The 20241-nt window shown below is 63.6% G+C and overlaps 1 protein-coding gene across 1 annotated transcript in view; it reads right to left on the bottom strand.

Moving 5' to 3' along the window:
• The window catches only part of LOC140430252 (zinc transporter ZIP13-like), an 80255-nt gene that overhangs the window by 52820 nt on the left and 7194 nt on the right, over positions 1 to 20241 (bottom strand). The window contains exon 3 of the mRNA XM_072517679.1: positions 15620 to 15752. Coding sequence (XP_072373780.1) covers positions 15620 to 15752 — 133 coding nt within the window. The remainder of the gene's footprint in view (positions 1 to 15619; positions 15753 to 20241) is intronic.

The raw sequence follows: 20241 nt of genomic DNA, 5'->3' as shown, positions 1-20241 counted from the left end.
GGGCGCGTCAGAGAAGGAGGGGGAGGGAGGGCGGGCGCGTCAGAGAAGGAGGGGGAGGGGAGGGCGGCGCGTCAGAGAAGGAGGGGAGGGAGGGCGGGCGCGTCAGAGCAGGAGGGGGAGAGAAGGCGGGCGCGCCAGAGAAGGAGGGGGAGGGAGGGCGGGGAACGTCAATGGAGGGCGAGGGAGGGCGGGCGCGTCAGAGAAGGAGGGGGAGGGAGGGCGGGGAACGTCAATGGAGGGCGAGGGAGGGGCGGGTCGCGTCAGACATGGAGGGGGAGGGAGGGAGGGGGCGTGTCAGAAATGGAGGGGGAAGGAGGGCGGGCGCGTCAAAGATGGAGGGGGAGGGAGGGCACGTCAGAGATGGAGGGGAGGGAGGCGTGTCAGAAACGGAGGGGGAGGGAGGGCGGGCGCGTCAGAGAAGGAGGGGGGAGGGAGGGCGGGCGCGTCAGAGAAGGAGGGGAGGGAGGGCGGGCGCGTCAGAGAAGGAGGGGGAGAGAGGGCGGGCGCGTCAGAGAAGGAGGGGGAGGGAGGGCGGGCGCGTCAGAGAAGGAGGGGAGGGAGGGCGGGCGCGCCAGAGAAGGAGGGGGAGGGAGGGCGGGGAACGTCAATGGAGGGCGAGGGAGGGGCGGGTCGCGTCAGACATGGAGGGGGAGGGAGGGAGGGGGCGTGTCAGAAATGGAGGGGGAAGGAGGGCGGGCGCGTCAAAGATGGAGGGGGAGGGAGGGCACGTCAGAGATGGAGGGGAGGGAGGCATGTCAGAAACGGAGGGGGAGGGAGGGAGCGTCAGATGAGGGGGAGGGAGGGAGGGAGTATCGGAGAAGGAGGGGGAGGGAGGGCGGGTGCGTCAGAGAAGCAGGGGAAGGAGGGAGGGGATCGTGTCAGAGGGGGAGGGGGAGGAGGGGAAGGGGGCACGTCAGAAATGGAGGGGGAGGGAGGGAGGGGGGGCACGTCAGAGAAGGACGGGGAGGTAGGGCGGCTGTGTCTGTGAAGGAGGGGGAGGGAGGGCGGGCGCGTCAGAGAAGGAGGGGGAGAGAGGGCGGGCGCGTCAGAGAAGGAGGGGGAGGGAGGGCGGGCGCGTCAGAGAAGGAGGGGGGAGGGAGGGCGGGGCGCGTCAGAGAAGGAGGGGGAGGGAGGGCGGGCGCGTCAGAGAAGGAGGGGGAGGGAGGGCGGGCGCGTCAGAGAAGGAGGGGGAGGGAGGGCGGGCGCGTCAGAGAAGGAGGGGGAGGGAGGGCGGGCGCGTCAGAGAAGGAGAGGAGGGAGGGCGGGCGCGTCAGAGAAGGAGGGGAGGGAGGGCGGGCGCGTCAGAGAAGGAGGGGAGGGAGGGCGGGCGCGTCAGAGACGGAGGGGGAGGGAGGGTGGGCACGTCAGAGAAGGAGGGGGAGGGAGGGCGGGCGCGTCAGAGAAGGAGGGGGAGGGAGGGCGGGCGCGTCAGAGACGGAGGGGAGGGAGGGCGGGCGCGTCAGAGACGGAGGGGAGGGAGGGCGGGGCGCGTCAGAGAAGGAGGGGGAGGGAGGGCGGGCGCGTCAGAGACGGAGGGGGAGGGAGGGTGGGCACGTCAGAGACGGAGGGGGAGGGAGGGTGGGCGCGTCAGAGACAGAGGGGGAGGGAGGGCGGGCGCGTCAGAGGGGGAGGGGGAGGGAGGGCGGGCGCGTCAGAGAAGGAGGGGAGGGAGGGCGGGCGCGTCAGAGACGGAGGGGGAGGGAGGGTGGGCACGTCAGAGAAGGAGGGGGAGGGAGGGCGGGCGCGTCAGAGAAGGAGGGGGAGGGAGGGCGGGCGCGTCAGAGACGGAGGGGGAGGGAGGGCGGGCGCGTCAGAGAAGGAGGGGGAGGGAGGGCGGGCGCGTCAGAGACGGAGGGGGAGGGAGGGTGGGCACGTCAGAGACGGAGGGGGAGGGAGGGTGGGCGCGTCAGAGACAGAGGGGGAGGGAGGGCGGGCGCGTCAGAGGGGGAGGGGGGAGGGAGGGAGCGTCAGAGACGGAGGGGGAGGGAGGGCGGGCGCGTCAGAGACGGAGGGGGAGGGAGGGCGGGCGCGTCAGAGACGGAGGGGGAGGGAGGGCGGGCGCGTCAGAGACGGAGGGGGAGGGAGGGCGGGCGCGTCAGAGACGGAGGGGGAGGGAGGGCGGGCGCGTCAGAGACGGAGGGGGAGGGAGGGCGGGCGCGTCAGAGACGGAGGGGGAGGGAGGGCGGGCGCGTCAGAGACGGAGGGGGAGGGAGGGCGGGCGCGTCAGAGACGGAGGGGGAGGGAGGGCGGGCGCGTCAGAGACGGAGGGGGAGGGAGGGCGGGCGCGTCAGAGACGGAGGGGGAGGGAGGGCGGGGCGCGTCAGAGACGGAGGGGGAGGGAGGGCGGGCGCGTCAGAGACGGAGGGGGAGGGAGGGCGGGCGCGTCAGAGACGGAGGGGGAGGGAGGGCGGGCGCGTCAGAGACGGAGGGGGAGGGAGGGCGGGGCGCGTCAGAGACGGAGGGGAGGGAGGGCGGGCGCGTCAGAGACGGAGGGGGAGGGAGGGCGGGCGCGTCAGAGACGGAGGGGGAGGGAGGGCGGGCGCGTCAGAGACGGAGGGGGAGGGAGGGCGGGCGCGTCAGAGACGGAGGGGGAGGGAGGGCGGGCGCGTCAGAGACGGAGGGGGAGGGAGGCGGGCGCGTCAGAGACGGAGGGGGAGGGAGGGTGGGCGCGTCAGAGACGGAGGGGGAGGGAGGGCGGGCGCGCCAGAGACGGAGGGGGAGGGAGGGCGGGCGCGTCAGAGACGGAGGGGGGGGGAGGGCGGGCGCGTCAGAGACGGAGGGGGAGGGAGGGCGGGCGCGTCAGAGACGGAGGGGGAGGGAGGGCGGGCGCGTCAGAGACGGAGGGAGAGGGAGGGCGGGCGCGTCAGAGACGGAGGGGGAGGGAGGGCGGGCGCGTCAGAGACGGAGGGGGAGGGAGGGCGGGCGCGTCAGAGACGGAGGGGGAGGGAGGGCGGGCGCGTCAGAGACGGAGGGGGAGGGAGGGCGGGCGCGTCAGAGACGGAGGGGGAGGGAGGGCGGGCGCGTCAGAGAAGGAGGGGGGAGAGAGGGCGGGCGCGCCAGAGAAGGAGGGGGAGGGAGGGAACGTCAATGGAGGGCGAGGGAGGGCGGGCGCGTCAGAGAAGGACGGGGAGGGAGGGCGGGAACGTCAATGGAGGGTGAGGGAGGGGTGGGTCGCGTCAGACATGGAGGGGGAGGGAGGGAGGGGGCGTGTCAGAAATGGAGGGGGAAGGAGGGCGGGCGCGTCAAAGATGGAGGGGGAGGGAGGGCACGTCAGAGATGGAGGGGAGGGAGGCGTGTCTGAAACGGAGGGGGAGGGAGGGAGCGTCAGATGAGGGGGAGGGAGGGAGGGAGTATCGGAGAAGGAGGGGGAGGGCGGGCGCGTCAGAGAAGCAGGGGAAGGAGGGAGGGGATCGTGTCAGAGGGGGAGGGGGAGGAGGGGAAGGAGGCACGTCAGAAATGGAGGGGGAGGGAGGGAGGGGGGGCACGTCAGAGAAGGACGGGGAGGTCGGGCGGCTGTGTCTGTGAAGGAGGGGGAGGGAGGGCGGGCGCGTCAGAGAAGGAGGGGGAGGGAGGGCGAACGCGTCAGAAAAGGAGGGGGAGGGAGGGCGGGCGCGTCAGAGAAGGAGGGGGAGGGAGGGCGGGCGCGTCAGAGAAGGAGGGGGAGGGAGGGGCGGGCGCGTCAGAGAAGGGGGGGAGGGAGGGCGGGCGCGTCAGAGAAGGAGGGGGAGGGAGGGCGGGCGCGTCAGAGACGGAGGGGGAGGGAGGGCGGGCGCGTCAGAGAAGGAGGGGGAGGGAGGGCGGGCGCGTCAGAGACGGAGGGGGAGGGAGGGCGGCCGCATCAGAGACGGAGGGGGAGGGAGGGTGGGCGCGTCAGAGAAGGAGGGGGAGGGAGGGAGGGTGGGCGCGTCAGAGACGGAGAGGGAGGGAGGGAGTGTCAGAGCCGGAGGCGGAGGGAGTGTCAGAGAAGGAGCGGGAAGGAGGGAGCGTTAGAGAGGGAGGCAGAGGGAGGCAGGGAGGGTCAGTAAAGGAGGGGGAGGGAGGTAGTGTCAGAGACGGAGGCGGAGGGAGTGTCAGAGATGGAGGGGGAGGGAGGGAGCGTTAGAGAAGGAGGGAGAGGGAGGCAGGGAGGGTTGTGAAGGAGGGGGAGGGAGGGAGTGTCAGAGAAGTAGAGAGAGAGAGGCATGGAGGGTCAGTGAAGGAGGGAGAGGGAGCGTCAGAGAAGGAGGGGGGAGGGAGGGAGCGTCAGAGAAGGGGAGAGAGAGAGGCATGGAGGGTCAGAGAAGGAGGGGGAGGGAGGGAGGGGGCGTGTCAAGGAAGGAGGGGGGGGCGAGGGGCGCGTCAAAGAAGGAGGGGGAGGGAGGATCCATCAGAGAGGGACGGGGATGTATCAGAGAAGGAGGGGGAGGGAGGCGTGTCAGAGAAGGAGGGGGAGGGAGGGTGGGCGTGTCAGAGAAGGAGGGGGAGGGAGGGTGGGCACGTCAGAGACGGAGGGGGAGGGAGGGCGGGCACGTCAGAGACGGAGGGGGGTGGAGGGCGGGCACGTCAGAGACGGAGGGAGGGGTGCACGTCAGAGACGGAGGGGGAGGGAGCGTCAGAGACAGAGGGGAGGGAGGGAGGGCTTGTCAGAGACGGAAGGGGAGGGAGGGCACGTCAGAGACGGAGGGGGGTGGAGGGCGGGCGCATCAGAGATGGAGGGGGAGGGAGGGGTGCACGTCAGAGACGGAAAGGGAGGGGGAGCGGGCGCGTCGGAGAAGGAGGGCGAGGGGAGGGCGCGTCAGAGAAGGAGGGGGAGGGAGGGTGGGCCGTCAGAGAAGGAGGGGGAGGGAGCGTCAGAGACGGAGGGGAGGGAGGGCAGGCGCGTCAGACGGAGGGGGAGGGAGGGCGGGCGCATCAGAGGAGGGGGAGGGAGGGCGGGCGCGTCAGAGGGGGAGGGGCAGGGAGGGAGCGTCAGAGACGGAGGGGAGGGAGGGCGGGAGCGTCAGAGACGGAGGGGAGGGAGGGCGGGCGCGTCAGAGACGGAGGGGAGGGAGGGCGGGCGCGTCAGAGACGGAGGGGGAGGGAGGGCGGGCGCGTCAGAGACGGAGGGGGAGGGAGGGCGGGCGCGTCAGAGACGGAGGGTGAGGGAGGGCGGGCGCGTCAGAGACGGAGGGGGAGGGAGGGCGGGCGCGTCAGAGATGGAGGGGGAGGGAGGGCGGGCGCGTCAGAGACGGAGGGGGAGGGAGGGCGGGCGCGTCAGAGACGGAGGGGGAGGGAGGGCGGGGCGCGTCAGAGACGGAGGGGGAGGGAGGGCGGGCGCGTCAGAGACGGAGGGGGAGGGAGGGCGGGCGCGTCAGAGACGGAGGGGGAGGGAGGGCGGGCGCGTCAGAGACGGAGGGGGAGGGAGGGCGGGCGCGTCAGAGACGGAGGGGGAGGGAGGGCGGGCGCGTCAGAGACGGAGGGGGAGGGAGGGCGGGCGCGTCAGAGACGGAGGGGGAGGGAGGGCGGGCACGTCAGAGACGGAGGGGGAGGGAGGGCGGGCACGTCAGAGAAGGAGGGGGAGGGAGGGCGGGCGCGTCAGAGACGGAGGGGGAGGGAGGGCGGGCGCGTCAGAGACGGAGGGGGAGGGAGGGCGGGCGCGTCAGAGACGGAGGGGGAGGGAGGGCGGGGCGCGTCAGAGACGGAGGGGGAGGGAGGGCGGGCGCGTCAGAGACGGAGGGGGAGGGAGGGCGGGCACGTCAGAGACGGAGGGGAATGAGGGCGGGCGCGTCAGAGACGGAGGGGGAGGGAGGGCGGGCGCGTCAGAGACGGAGGGGGAGGGAGGGCGGGCGCGTCAGAGACGGAGGGGGAGGGAGGGCGGGCGCGTCAGAGAAGGAGGGGAGGGAGGGCGGGCGCGTCAGAGAAGGAGGGGGAGGGAGGGCGGGCGCGTCAATGAAGGAGGGGGAGGGAGGGCGGACGTATCAGAGAAGGAGGGGGAGGGAGGGCGGGCGCGTCAGAGACGGAGGGGGAGGGAGGGCGGGCGCATCAGGGACGGAGGGGGAGGGAGGGCGGGCGCATCAGAGACGGAGGGGAGGGAGGGCGGGCGCATCAGAGACGGAGGGGGAGGGAGGGCGGGCGCGTCAGAGACGGAGGGGGAGGGAGGGCGGGCGCGTCAGAGACGGAGGGGGAGGGGAGGGAGCGTCAGAGACGGAGGGGGAGGGAGGGCGGGCGCGTCAGAGACGGAGGGGGAGGGAGGGCGGGCGCATCAGAGGAGGGGAGGGAGGGCGGGCGCATCAGAGGAGGGGAGGGAGGGCGGGCGCGTCAGAGGGGGAGGAGAGACGGAGGGGGAGGGAGGGCGGGCGCGTCAGAGACGGAGGGGGAGGGAGGGCTGGTGCGTCAGAGACGGAGGGGGAGGGGGAGGGAGGGCGGGGCGCGTCAGAGACGGAGGGGGAGGGGGAGGGAGGGCGGGCGCGTCAGAGACGGAGGGGGAGGGGGAGGGAGGGCGGGCGCGTCAGAGACGGAGGGGGAGGGGGAGGGAGGGCGGGCGCGTCAGAGACGGAGGGGGAGGGGGAGGGAGGGCGGGCGCGTCAGAGACGGAGGGGGAGGGAGGGCGGGCGCGTCAGAGACGGAGGGGGAGGGAGGGCGGGCGCGTCAGAGACGGAGGGGGAGGGAGGGCGGGCGCGTCAGAGACGGAGGGGGAGGGAGGGCGGGCGCGTCAGAGACGGAGGGGGAGGGAGGGCGGGCGCGTCAGAGACGGAGGGGGAGGAGGGCTGGTGCGTCAGAGACGGAGGGGGAGGGGGAGGGAGGGCGGGCGCGTCAGAGACGGAGGGGGAGGGGGAGGGAGGGCGGGCGCGTCAGAGACGGAGGGGGAGGGGGAGGGAGGGCGGGCGCGTCAGAGACGGAGGGGGAGGGGGAGGGAGGGCGGGCGCGTCAGAGACGGAGGGGGAGGGGGAGGGAGGGCGGGCGCGTCAGAGACGGAGGGGGAGGGGGAGGGAGGGCGGGCGCGTCAGAGACGGAGGGGGAGGGAGGGCGGGCGCGTCAGAGACGGAGGGGGAGGGAGGGCGGGCGCGTCAGAGACGGAGGGGGAGGGAGGGCGGGCGCGTCAGAGACGGAGGGGGAGGGAGGGCGGGCGCGTCAGAGACGGAGGGGAGGGAGGGCGGGCGCGTCAGAGACGGAGGGGGAGGGAGGGCGGGCGCGTCAGAGACGGAGGGGGAGGGAGGGCGGGCGCGTCAGAGACGGAGGAGGAGGGAGGGCGGGCGCGTCAGAGACGGAGGGGAGGGAGGGCGGGCGCGTCAGAGAAGGAGGGGGAGGGAGGGAGGGTGGGCGCGTCAGAGACGGAGGGGGAGGGAGGGCGGCCGCATCAGAGACGGAGGGGGAGGGAGGGCGGGCGCGTCAGAGACGGAGGGGGAGTGAGGGCGGGCGCGTCAGAGACGGAGGAGGAGGGAGGGCGGGCGCGTCAGAGACGGAGGGGGAGGGTGGGCGGGCGCGTCAGAGACGGAGGGGGAGGGGTGGGCGGGCGCGTCAGAGACGGAGGGGGAGGGTGGGCGGGCGCGTCAGAGACGGAGGGGGAGGGTGGGCGGGCGCGTCAGAGACGGAGGGGGAGGGTGGGCGGGCGCGTCAGAGACGGAGGGGGAGGGTGGGCGGGCGCGTCAGAGACGGAGGGGGAGGGTGGGCGGGCGCGTCAGAGACGGAGGGGGAGGGAGGGAGGGTGGGCGCGTCAGAGACGGAGGGGGAGGGAGGTCGGCCGCATCAGAGACGGAGGGGGAGGGAGGGTGGGCGCGTCAGAGAAGGAGGGGGAGGGTGGGCGGGCGCGTCAGAGAAGGAGGGGGAGGGTGGGCGGGCGCGTCAGAGACGGAGGGGAGGGAGGGCGGGCGCGTCAGAGACGGAGGGGGAGGGAGGGCGGGCGCGTCAGAGACGGAGGGGGAGGGAGGGCGGGCGCGTCAGAGACGGAGGGGGAGGGAGGGCGGGCGCGTCAGAGACGGAGGGGGAGGGAGGGCGGGCGCGTCAGAGACGGAGGGGGAGGGAGGGCGGGCGCGTCAGAGACGGAGGGGGAGGGAGGGCGGGTGCGTCAGAGACGGAGGGGGAGGGAGGGCGGGCGCGTCAGAGACGGAGGGGGAGGGAGGGCGGGCGCGTCAGAGACGGAGGGGGAGGGAGGGCGGGCGCGTCAGAGACGGAGAGGGGGTGGACTGAGGGGGCAGGAGAGTGGGCCGGTGGCCAGGGGAGGGGGATAAAGGGAAGAGGCAGGAGCGTCAGAGAAGTAACTGGAGGGAGGGCGGGCCGGTGGAGGAAGGGAAGGGAATGTCAGAAGGTGGGGGGGTGGGCATGGGGTTACATTGTGGTCCGTTTTAGCTCACGTAGATAGACAGCTAGTCCATGATGCAGAGCGACGAGAGCAACGCGTTATCAATTCCCTTATCGTGTGAGGTTATTCATGACGGCACTGCCTTCTCAACCTTGCCCCTTGCCCGAGGCGTGGTGATCCTCAGGTTAAACCACCACCAGTCAGCTCTCCCCCTCAAAGGGGAAAGCAGCCTGTGGTCATCGATGGCGACTTTACCTTCCTCACGGGGAGGGGGTAAACATAAATAAAAACAAATCAAAAATAGAAGCAGGAGGAGGCCATTCGGCCCTTCGATGCTGCTTAACGGTTAATTATGATCATGGCTGATCATCAAGTTCAATACCTTGAGCCCGTCTTCCTCCCATATCCTTTGATCCCTTTAGCTCCAAGAGCTATATTTAATCCCTTCTTGAAATTACGTTTTAAACTGGCACTGCTGATGGTGGGGATGGGGAAGGGGGTGCTGCCACAAACTTTGGGGCAGGCATCGATTTCCCTGTTGCTTAACAAAGATAAGGGGGCGGGATTCTCCGCAACCGGCGCGATGTCCGCCGACCGCCGCCAAAAACGGCGTGAATCAGTCCGGCATCGCGCCGCCCCAAAGGTGTGGAATTCTCCGCATCTTGAGGGGCTGAGCCCTCGCCTTGAGGGGCTAGGCCCGCGCCGGAGTGATTTCCGCCCCGCTGGCTGGCGGGAAAGGTCTTTGGGTCCCCGCCAGCTGGCGCGGAAATTACTTTGCCGGGCGGCGCATGCGCGTGAGCGTCAGCGGCCGCTCATGGCATCCCCGCGCATGCGCAGTGGAGGGGGTCTCTTCCGCCTCCGCCATAGTGAAGACCACGGCGAAGCCGGAAGGAAAAGAGTGCCCCCACGGCACAGGCCCGCCCGCAGATTGGTGGGCCCCGATTGCAGGCCAGGCCACCGTGGGGGCACCCCGAGGCCATATCGCCCCGTGCCCCCCCCCCAGGACCCCGGAGCCCGCCTGCGCCGCCTGGTCCCGCCGTTCGAAAGGTGGTTCAATCCACGCCGGCTGGCGTGGGTTGACAGCGGCGGGACTTCGGCCCATCGCGGACCGGAGAATCGCCGGGGGTGGGCCCACCGACCGGCGCGGCATGATTCCCGCCCCCGCGAATCTCCGGTGGCGGAGAATTCGGGACATGGCAGGGGCGGGATTCACGCCAGCCCCCAGCGATTCTCCGACCCGGTGGGGGGTCGGAGAATCGCGCCCAAGGATTTGATGGAGTGTGGGTCGTATTGGCCCATGTCACTTTTAAACGTGGACGCAAAGGTATTGGTGAAGGTACCTCCCAAAGGTGATAGAGGAAGATGAGACGGGGTTTGTGAGAGGGAGGCAGCTGTTTTCGAACTTTAGGAGGGTATTGAACGTGGCTATGGCACCGGCAGAGGGGAAGGAAACAGGTGGTTGTGGCATTGGACGCCGAGAAAGCGTTTGACTGGGTAGAATGCGGGTACTTTTTAAAAATATATATTTTTATTCTCCATTTTCACATTTTCTTCAGAATTTACACCCCACCAACAAACAGTAAACTGTAAAAATACAATGTCAATCCCCTTATCAACACAGCGATCCCATTCTCCCACCACTTCAAACAACGGCCCACCTGACAATATAAGCAACAAATAAATCAAACCCTCCCAAGGTGGGAAAATAAAGAGAAGGAAAAAAGAAAAAGGAATCAGGAATGGCCGGGGAAATACTCAGGGAGTCCGGTAGTAACAGCTTTGTTGAGAATTTCGAGGCAGTCAATACTTCGGGTTGGGGGCAGGGCCAAGAGAAATGCCGATTCGGGGGAACCACAGATTTGAGCCAGGGAAGTGGGATAGAAATTTTCGGAGATGGGAGAAGGGGATTAAGAGACTAAAAGATTTGTTTCTTGGGGATCGGTTTGCAGGATTGAAGGAGCTGGGAGCGAAGTATGGGCTGGAGTTCACCTCACAAGGGCGAGGATGGGGGGGCCTGCAAACCACGTTCATATGCTTTGGTCCTGTCCAAAGCTGGAGGATTACTGGAAGGAGGTTTTTAGGGTAATCTCTAAAGTGGTGCACGTGAAACTGGACCCGGGCCCTCGGGAGGCCATATTCGGGGTGTCGGACCAACTGGGGTTGGAAACGGGTGCTGAGGCAGATGTTGTAGCCTTCGCCTCGTTGATCCTGTTGGGATGGAGATCAATCTCTCCACCCTGTGCCCTGGTGTGGCGGGGGGAAAGTTAAGTTTGAACTGAGGGGAAGGATGGAGGAGTTCTCTAATTCATCGGCGTTATTCATTATGCACTTTCAAGAATTGGATTACATCGAACATTGCGGGGGGGGGGATGGTGTTTGGAGGACAACGACTGTGTGTTCGTGGTGACTGTGGGTGATTCGATTCCTTTCTGTTATTTGTTTATATTAACATGCGGATGGGATTGTTGTTGTTGGTATGGGGATTGACATTGTAGTCGTTACTGCTTCTTGTTGTGGGTGTAAATTTGGGAGAAAATGTGAAAAAGGAGAATAGAAATATTAAAGAAAAAGAAATTACATGTTTTGGCCTCAATTACTTTCTGTGGTAGCGAATTCAACAGATTTACCACTCTGGGTGAAGAAAGTTCTCCTCACTTAAGTCCCAAAAGGTGCCATGGGGCGGGATTCTCCGATATCGGCGCGATGTCCGCCGACCGGCGCCAAAAACGGCACGAATCACACTTGCATCGCACCGCCCCAAACGTCGCTAATTCTCCAGCCCGGAATGGGCTAGCAGTGGCGTGCCGCTATTCGCGCTGGCTCACGTGGTTCATGCCATGCGGCGTCATTCACGCCATTCGGCATCATGCACGCCGCACGGCGTGACGGCTCAAAAGAGGCGCTGCTCCCCCCACCCGACCAGAAAACCCGACCGGATGACCGCCTGCCGCTCAGCCCCGAGGTTCCAGTCCCGCGACATCGAGACGCTCCTGGACGCAGTGGAGCAGAAGAGGGAGGTCCCACGCCACAGCCGGCGTCTCTGGAGGGAGGTGGCAGAGGCCGTCAGTGCTGTGGCTCTGACACCACGGACAGGCACCCAGTGCCACAATAAGGTGAACGACCTCGTCAGAGCAGCCAGGGTGAGCCTCCCCCCCCCCTCCCTGCCCGATATCCCCCATAAACGCCCTCCCCATAAAGCCCCTCCCGCATAAACCCCCCTCCCCCATATCCCCCCTCCCCCATATCCCCCTCCCCATAGCCGCCATCCCCCATATCCCCAAGTGAATCCAGCCCTAACCTTAACCTCTGCAATGCACGCGCAACCGATGGCGTGCATTCATATACCTGTCTAAATACTGTTGCCTTTTACCCCCCCCCACCCCACAGGAGAAGCGCGCACACATCAGGGAGCATGTGAGGACTGGAGGAGGCCCAGCTGATGAGAGGCCACTGACCGTACACGAGGAAAGGTCCCTGGAACTGGCTGGCGGACCTGAGGACCGGGAGGTTGCTGATGCAGAGGTCGGGGGCACACCAGCAAGTGAGCCACCGACAGCCCGTCCCCATATCCCCCACCCCCATAAACCCCCTTCCTCCATATCCCCTCTCCCCCATACCCCCCTCCTCCATATCCCCCCCTCCCCCATATCCCCCCCACATCCCCCTCCCCCATATCCCCAAGTGAATCCAGCCCTAACCTTAACCTCTGGAATACAGGTGCAACCGATGGCGTGCATTCATATACCTGTCTAACACTGTTGCCTTTTACCCCTGCCACACCCCCCCCTCCCCCCACCCGCCACCCCCACAGGAGAAGAGCGCACACATCAGGGAGCATGTGAGCACTGGAGGAGGCCCAGCTGATGAGAGGCCACTGACCGAACATGAGGAAAGGGCCCTGGAACTGGATGGCGGTTGCCGATGCAGAGGTCGGGGGCACACCAGCAAGTGAGCCACCGACAGCCCGTCCCCATATCCCCCCTCCCCCATATCACCTGATCACCGCCTGCGTGTCTAACCATGCATGCTTCATTGTGTATCGCAGGAGCAAATGTCGAGGCACCCATCCCCGCAGATGCAGACCGCCCGCAAAATGCCCCTCGGAGACCACGGGAGACGGAGAGACCCGGACCCTCTGGCACGCGACGCCCGCATGATGCCCCGCGGAGACCACGGGAGACGGAGAGACCCGGACCCTCTGGCACGCGACACCCGCATGATGCCTCACGGAGACCACGGGAGACGGAGAGACCCGGACCCTCTGGCACGCGACGCCCGCATGATGCCCCGCGGAGACCACGGGAGACGGAGAGACCTGGAGCAACAGGGAGACGACGCACCTGTCGCGTGCGGGTGCGGCGACGCAGGCGTATGCCACCCAGCGACGAGAGGGGCAGCCACAAGCCCCCGTCACAGCCGAGCCACGAAACCACAACCCAGGACACCCCTACCCAGGAAACTGAAATACAGGACAGTGACACAGATTGGATGGGTGGAGATGAACCGCCACCCCAAAGTGCCATGGACTCAGTCCCAGCAGGCAATGGCCCAGTCTCAGCAGGCCATCGTTGAGGGCATCGCCGCCATTGCCCATGTGCTAGCCGGTGTCGCACAGTCACAGACAGGATTTGCCAACCCCCTGGGCTCCATGGCTGCAAACCTGCAGACCCCTGTCGATACCAGCACGGGCCTCCAGGACTGGCAGCGCCAGATGTCGGGGGGGCTTCGGATGGCCAGTCCGTTCGCATCCCCCACCCATGTAGAGGCCTGGGGGCCAATCCGGCACCCAGAGGGAGGAGGAGGTGGTGTGGTCCGTCCCGGCTCCCCCTGTAGGGGAGGTCCCGGAACACCGCGATACCTCGGACCCCCCCCCCCCCTTCCGTCCCAGGTGCATCGGGTGGGCAACGGGCAGGACAGGCTGGCAGCTCGCCATCCCAGTCGCCCGGGCCGCAACCTGGCCCATCTAGGCCAGGACACCCCAGGAAACGGGCGCCAAAGGGATCCTGTGTCAGAGGGCAGGAATCACAGGAGTCCACCTCCAGTTCTGCTGTACCGTCTGGGGAACCACGTAGACGTAGTCAAAGGGCCCATAAGGCCAAACAATTAGACACTGAGTAAGTTGGCACGGGTGCAGGGCACAGATGAGTTTTAGGGGCTAGGGCACGTGCATGAACTCCTTTGGTTATTAAAGTCAATGTTACACCTACAGAAGCTGCCTTTGTGCTCTGTCCAAAGCGTGCGGGGGTGTCATGTACGTTGAGCGCAAGTGTGTGTGTGAGGGGTGGTCTTACCTCAGCCCCAGGTGAGTCTGCCCCCTTCCCCCTGGGCCGCCATCAACATCCTCCCCGGGCAGAGGACGGGACCGTGCGCAGCAGTGTCACAGCCGCATGCAGGGATGGTCCGGGTGGATGGTGGTACTGTGGCCATGGGTCAGACATAGTCCAACGATGTGGAGCCAGGAGCTCATCACAGGGCGGGTTGTCATCATCCTCCATGGCCTGCAATAGACACGCGTCCACCCGCAACTGTGAGAGCCCGGCCGTTGTGCCGCAGGTGGATCGGCAATGGGGGGGGTGGTGTGCATGCGGGTGGGGTTGGGGAGGGGGTTGAGGGTGCTGGGTGGGTGGTCGGCTGTTGCCATGGTGTGCGGTCTGTGGCCATACTACCCGATTCCCACGCCCCCTAGTCAGTGAAGCGGGCGTCTATCAGCCTGAACGGTGGACAGCCACCCACCCATGTCTAGCCCGTCTGCCCTGACCATTGCCCCCATCCCCCTCATCTGGGGAGGACTGCGCCTCTTCCTGCTGCTCCTCCACTCCGCCGTCCTCTGCCTGCGGCACATCGTCCCTCTGCTGGGCTATATTGTGAAGGACGCAGCACACCACAATGATGCGGCCGACCCTATCTGACCGATACTGGAGGGCGCCCCCAGAGAGGTCCATGCACCTGAAACACATCTTCAGCACGCCAAAGCACCTCTCTACCACTCCCCTTGTCGCTACATGGGCATCATTGTAGCGGTTCTCCGCCTCATTGCGTGGCCTCCATATAGGCGTCATCAGCCACGATCGCAATGGGTAGCCCCTGTCGCCCAGCAACCAGCCCCTCAGCCGGGGATGGCGTCCCTCGTAGATGCCGGGGATGTATGACCGAAAGGATTTGAGTACAGGAATAGGGATGTTTTACTGCAATTGTATAAGGCATTGGTGGGGCCACAAAGCAGGAATACTGAGTGCAGTTTTGGTGTCCTTATCTGAGGAAGGATGTTCTTGTTATGGAGCGAGTGCAGCAAAGGTTTCCCAGGCTGTTTCCTAGGACTGTTTCTCTGGTTGGCAATCAGTAGCTAGTGGTGTCCCTCAGGGATCAGTGTTGGGCCCACAACTGTTCACAATTTACATAGATGATTTGGAGTTGGGGACCAAGGGCAATGTGTCCCAAGTTTGCAGACGACACTAAGATAACATCCCTATTCCTGTACTCAAATCCTTTCGTTATGAAGGCCAACATACCATTTGTCTTCTTTACTGCCTGCACGCTTACTTTCAGCGACTGATGCATGAGGACACCAAAGGTCTCGATGAGTATCCACCACTCTCAATTTACACCCAAACAATTAATAATCTGTCTTCCTATTTTTGCTACTGAAGCGTATAACCTCACATTTATCCACGTTTTACTGCATCAGCCAAACATATGCCCATTCACACAGCCTGTTAAAATCACACTGAAGCATCTCTGCATCCTCCTCACAGCTCACCCTCCCATCCAACTTTGTATCATCTGCAAATTTGGAGATAATATATTTAGTTCCCTCACCCAAATCACTAATAGAAAATGTGAACAGTTGGGGCACTAGCACAGATTTCTGTGGTACCCCACTCGTCAACCCTGCCAATTGAAAAAGACCCATTCATTCCAGCCTTTTGCTTCCTGTCTGCTAACCACCTTTTTATCCATCTCAAGACACTACACACACTCCCATGCACTTTAACTTTACATAGTAAAGTACGTGGAGGTGAGGTTAGCCAGGGGTATGGAGTTTGTGACGGTGAGGCAACCCAGGGGAACTTCGGGTGGGGGAGGGATCGCCATGGGGGATTAGTGGGTGGATGGGGGTAAGGAGATGGAGTTGGAGGTTGGATGATTCGAATGGGATGGAGGAAAACAGAAAGGGATTGGAGAATGTAAGCAGGGGGAGATGGGGGGAGTGTAAAATCGAGCGGGAGAATAGAGATGGATCACACAGCTCAACGTTGGGCCGTGTTTGAGACTCAAACAAAATTACGAATAATGAGATTATCTCTTTCTTCTCCCCACAGCATTGCCACGTTTCTCACTGACACCAAGCAGGTGTATCAGTACCTGCTCCTTCTGGAGACTGTGCACACATGGCGAAGCAGGCCCCGAGCACCCCTCCAAAGGCAGTTGTCAGCTGCATTTTTGCCGCACTCCATCGGTCGAATCCTGCCCTGAGTAGGATGGCAAAGTCTCCGACCTAGGGGTTAAACAGTGAAGTAATCAGTCAGGCCAAGTTCAATCAGATTCAGTTTTCACAGCGGAAATCCAAAATTCTGTCCCTGAATCATTGTTTTTTAAACAAACATTTTATTAAGGCATTTATGGTGGTTTTAGAACAAAAAAAAATACAAATACAAATGTAAACATAGTCAGTGCGTAACACCCCCCTCCATCTCTCACTGTTCCCACCGAAGCCAAACAAAAATAACCTAACTTCCCCTGCCCCCCCTTACTCTCTAACCGCCCCCCCCCCCCCCCACCCACCCGCCCCCAATTGAATCTGCTGACAGTTTAGTTTTCCCCGAAGAAATCGCTAAACGGCTGCCACCTCCGCACAAACCTTAACATTGATCCTCTCAGGGTGAACTTAATTTTCTCAAGCCTGAGAAACCCGGCCAGGTCGCTAACCCAGACCCCCGATTTCGAGGGCTTCGAGTCCCTCCACGATAATAAGGTCCGTCTCCGGGCTACCAAGGAGGCAAAGGCCAAAACGTCGACTTCTCTCGACCCCTGGATTCCCGGGTCATCTGCCACTCCAAAAATCGCCACCTCTGGACTCGGTGCCACCCTTGTCTTTAATACCGTGGACATGACATCCACAAATCCCTGCCAGAATGCCCCAAGCTTCAGACATGCCCAAAACATGTGGACATAATTTGCGGCCCTCCTGAACACCTCACACCACCCCAAAAAACCTACTCATCCGGGCCACCGTCATGTGTGTCCGGTGTACCACCTTGAATTGTATCAGGCTGAGCCTGGCACATGATGAGGACGTGTTGACTCTGCTCAGAGCATCCTCCCACAGACCGACTCGAACTCCTTTCCCAACTCATCTTCCCATTTACGCTTTAGCTCACCTATCTGTGTTTCCTCCCACTCCAAAAGTTCTTAATAGATCTCCGATACCTTCCCCTCCCTCACTCCCGTTCGAGAGCCTACCTTGTCCTGTATCCCCTGTGAAGGTAGAAGCGGAAAAGTCGAAACCTGCCTTCGCGCAAAATCCATCACCTGCAGATAAAGAAATCCATTCCCTCCCTGCAATTCAAACTCCTCTTCCAGATCCTCCAAATAGGGAAAGCTCCCATCAATAAACAGATCTCCCAGCCTCTCAATCCCTGCTCTCTGCCGCTTCCAAACCTCCTCATCCATCCATCCTCCCCGGAACAAACCGCTGATTACCACAAATTGGAGCAGATGCTCCCTCCAATCCCATATGCTTCCGCCACTGCCCCCAAACTCTCAGAGCCGCCACTACCACTGGGCTTGTGGAGTAGCGGGCTGGCGAGAATGGCAGAGGAGCTGTTACCAATGCCCTTAAACACGGTTGCCTCTACCCGCTCCCACACCAACTCCTCCCCCACTACCCACTTCCTGATCATGGCTATATTTGCCACCCAGTAGTTGTTACTAAAGTTCGGCAATGCCAACCCTTCCTCCCCACCTCGGCTCCGCTCCAGCAGCATTTCCTTTACTCACGGGGTTTTACCCCCCCACACAAACCCAAAGATCACCCTATTCACCCGCTTAAAAAAGGCCTTTGGTATAAAAATAGTGAGGCACTGGAAAACAAACAAAAATCTCGGGAGAATCGTCATTTCTACGGTCTGAACCGTCCCTGCCAGTGACAACGGGAGCATGTCCCACCTCCGGAAGTCCTCCTTCATTTACTCAACTAACCGGGCCAGATTTAATTCATGCACCTGTGCCCATCCCCGTGCCACCTGGCTACCCAAGTACTGAAAACTCCCTCCCACCACTTTAAACGGCAACTCCCCCAGCCTCCCCTCCTGCCCCCTCGCCTGGATCACAAAAACCTCGCTCTTACCCATGTTCAATTTGGACCCCAAGAACCGGCCAAATTCCCTTAAGATCCGCATAATCTCTCCCATCTCCCCTAACGGGTCAGAAATATACAGGTATAGGTTGTCTGCATATAACAAGACCCTGTGCCCCCCGCCCCCCAGACCCTTCCAGTCCTTTGACGCTCTCAGCGCCATCGCCAATGGCTCTATAGTCAAGGCAAACAACAGTGGGGAGAGGGGACATCCCTGCCTTGTCCCCCGGTGCAGTCTAAAGTAGCCCAAACTCACCCAGTTCATCTGCACACTCACCACCGGTGCCTGGTACAGCAACCAAACCCAGTCAATAAAGCCCTGCCCAAACCCAAACCGTCCCAGGATCTTCCACAGATAATTCCACTCCATCCGGTCAAAGGCCTTCTCCGCTTTCATAGCAGCCACTACCTCCTCCTCCCTCTTCTCGGAGGGCATCATGATTACGTTAAAAGAGCCTTCTAACGTTGGCCGTTAACTTCCTGCCTTTGACAAACCCAGTCTGGTCTTCCCCTATCACCTCCAGAACACAGTCCTCTATGCTCAAGGCTAGAATTTTGGCCAGCAATTTGGCATCAACATTCAGTAGGGAGATTGGCCTGTATGACCCGCTTTGCTCTGGGTCCTTCTCCCGCGTCAGGATCAAAGAGTCGAAGTCCGCGACATTGTTGGGGGAAGAACACCCTGCTCCCTTGCCTCATTAAATGCCCTCATTAGCAGCGGGCTCAACATCCCAAAAAACCTCTTGAAAAATTCCACTGGGTAGCCGTCTGGTCCCGGGGCCACGCCCGACTGCATGGCCCCCAATCCCTTTACTACTTCTACAATCCTGATCGGGACTAACCCGTCCTCCACCTTCAGAAACTCCAACTCTTCGAAAAACTTCCTCATCCCTCCACCCCAGCTGAGAGCTCCGACTCATACAGCCAACTGCAAAACTCCTTGAACACCCCATTCACCCCCGCTGGGTCCAAGAACGTGTTTCCCCCTCTGTCCTTCACTCTTCCCATCTCCCTGGCCGTCTCCATTCTCCTGAGCTGGTGTACTAGCATCCTACTGGCCTTCTCACCATACTCGTATATCGCCCCTCTCACCTTCCTCAACTGTCCCACTGCCTTCCCTTTAGATATCAGACCAAACTCCATCTGCAGCTTCTGCCGCTCTTTCAACCGCTCCTCCTCCGGGGCTTCCAAAAATCTTCTATCCTCCTGGAGTATCTCCCTAACCAGCCTATCCATCTCTCCCCGCTCCACCTTCTCCCGATGAGCCCGTACCAAAATCAGCTCCTCCCTAACTATTGCCTCAGTGCCTCCCACACCGTTGCTGCCGAAACCTCCCCATGTCGTTTATCTCCAAATAATTTTGGATGGCCTCCCTCACCCGCCAGCACTCCCCCTCATCCGCTAACAATCCTACATCCAATCTCCATTGCGGGCACTGACCTCCCTCCTTGCTCACCCGTAAATTCACCCAGTGTGGGGCATGGTCCGACACTACAATCCCCCCCCCCCCCCAACGATCAACCTATGCGAGTTCTGGGGCGAAATTCTCCCCCAACGGCGCGATGTCCGCCGACTGGCGCCAAAAACGGCGCCAATCAGATGGGCATCACGCCGGCCCAAAGGTGCAGAATGCTCCGCATCTTTGGGGGCCGAGCCCCAACATTGAGGGGCTAGGCCGGCGCCGGAGGGACTTCCGCCCCGCCAGCTGGCGGAAATGGCGTTTGTTGCCCCGCCAGCTGGCGGAAATGGCGTTTGGTGCCCCGCCAGCTGGCGCGGAAATGCGGCGCATGCGCGGGAGCGTCAGCGGCCGCCGGCAGTTTCCCGCGCATGCGCAGTGGGGAGAGTCTCTTCCGCCTCCGCCATGGTGGAGGCCGTGGCGGAGGCGGAAGGGAAAGAGTGCCCCCACGGCACAGGCCCGCCTGCGGATCGGTGGGCCCCGATCGCGGGCCAGGCCACCGTGGGGGCACCCCCCGGGGTCAGATCGCCTCGCGCCCCCCCCAGGACCCCGGAGTCCGCCCACGCCGCCTGGTCCCGCCGGTAAATACCAGCTTTGATTTACGCCGGCGGGACAGGCAATTTCTTGGCGGGACTTCGGTCCATCCGGGCCGGAGAATTGAGCGGGGGGGTCCCGCCAACCGGCGCGGCCCGATTCCCGCCCCGCCCAATCTCCGGTACCGGAGACTTCGGCGGGGGCGGGATTCACGGCGGCCAACGGCCATTCTCCGACTCGGCAGGGGGGTCGGAGAATGACGCCCCTGGTCCGGAATCTTCCCTAACACCCACCTCATAAACTCCGCGTCTTCCCAGTTTGGGGTGTAAATATTCACTAATACCACCAGCATCCCCTCCAGCTTCCAACTCACATAACGTACCTAATACCCCCCTGCCCCCCCCACCCAGAGTCCGCCACTATGCTCCCCACTTCAAATGACACCCGCTTGCTAATCAAGATCGCTACACCCCCAGTTTTAGAGTCTAGCCCCGAACGAAATACCTGCCCAACCCATCCCTTCCTCAGCCTAGTCTGATCCACTACCCTCGGGTGTGTCTCTTGTAGCATTACCACGTCTGCCATCACCCTTCTTAGGCCAGCCTCCAGCCCGCGTCCCGCACCTCCTCAGGCCTGCCC

Source organism: Scyliorhinus torazame, chromosome 10 (genome assembly GCF_047496885.1).
Source record: "Scyliorhinus torazame isolate Kashiwa2021f chromosome 10, sScyTor2.1, whole genome shotgun sequence".
NCBI classification, from domain to species: domain Eukaryota; kingdom Metazoa; phylum Chordata; class Chondrichthyes; order Carcharhiniformes; family Scyliorhinidae; genus Scyliorhinus; species Scyliorhinus torazame.
This window is presented reverse-complemented; position numbering and strand designations above follow the sequence as displayed.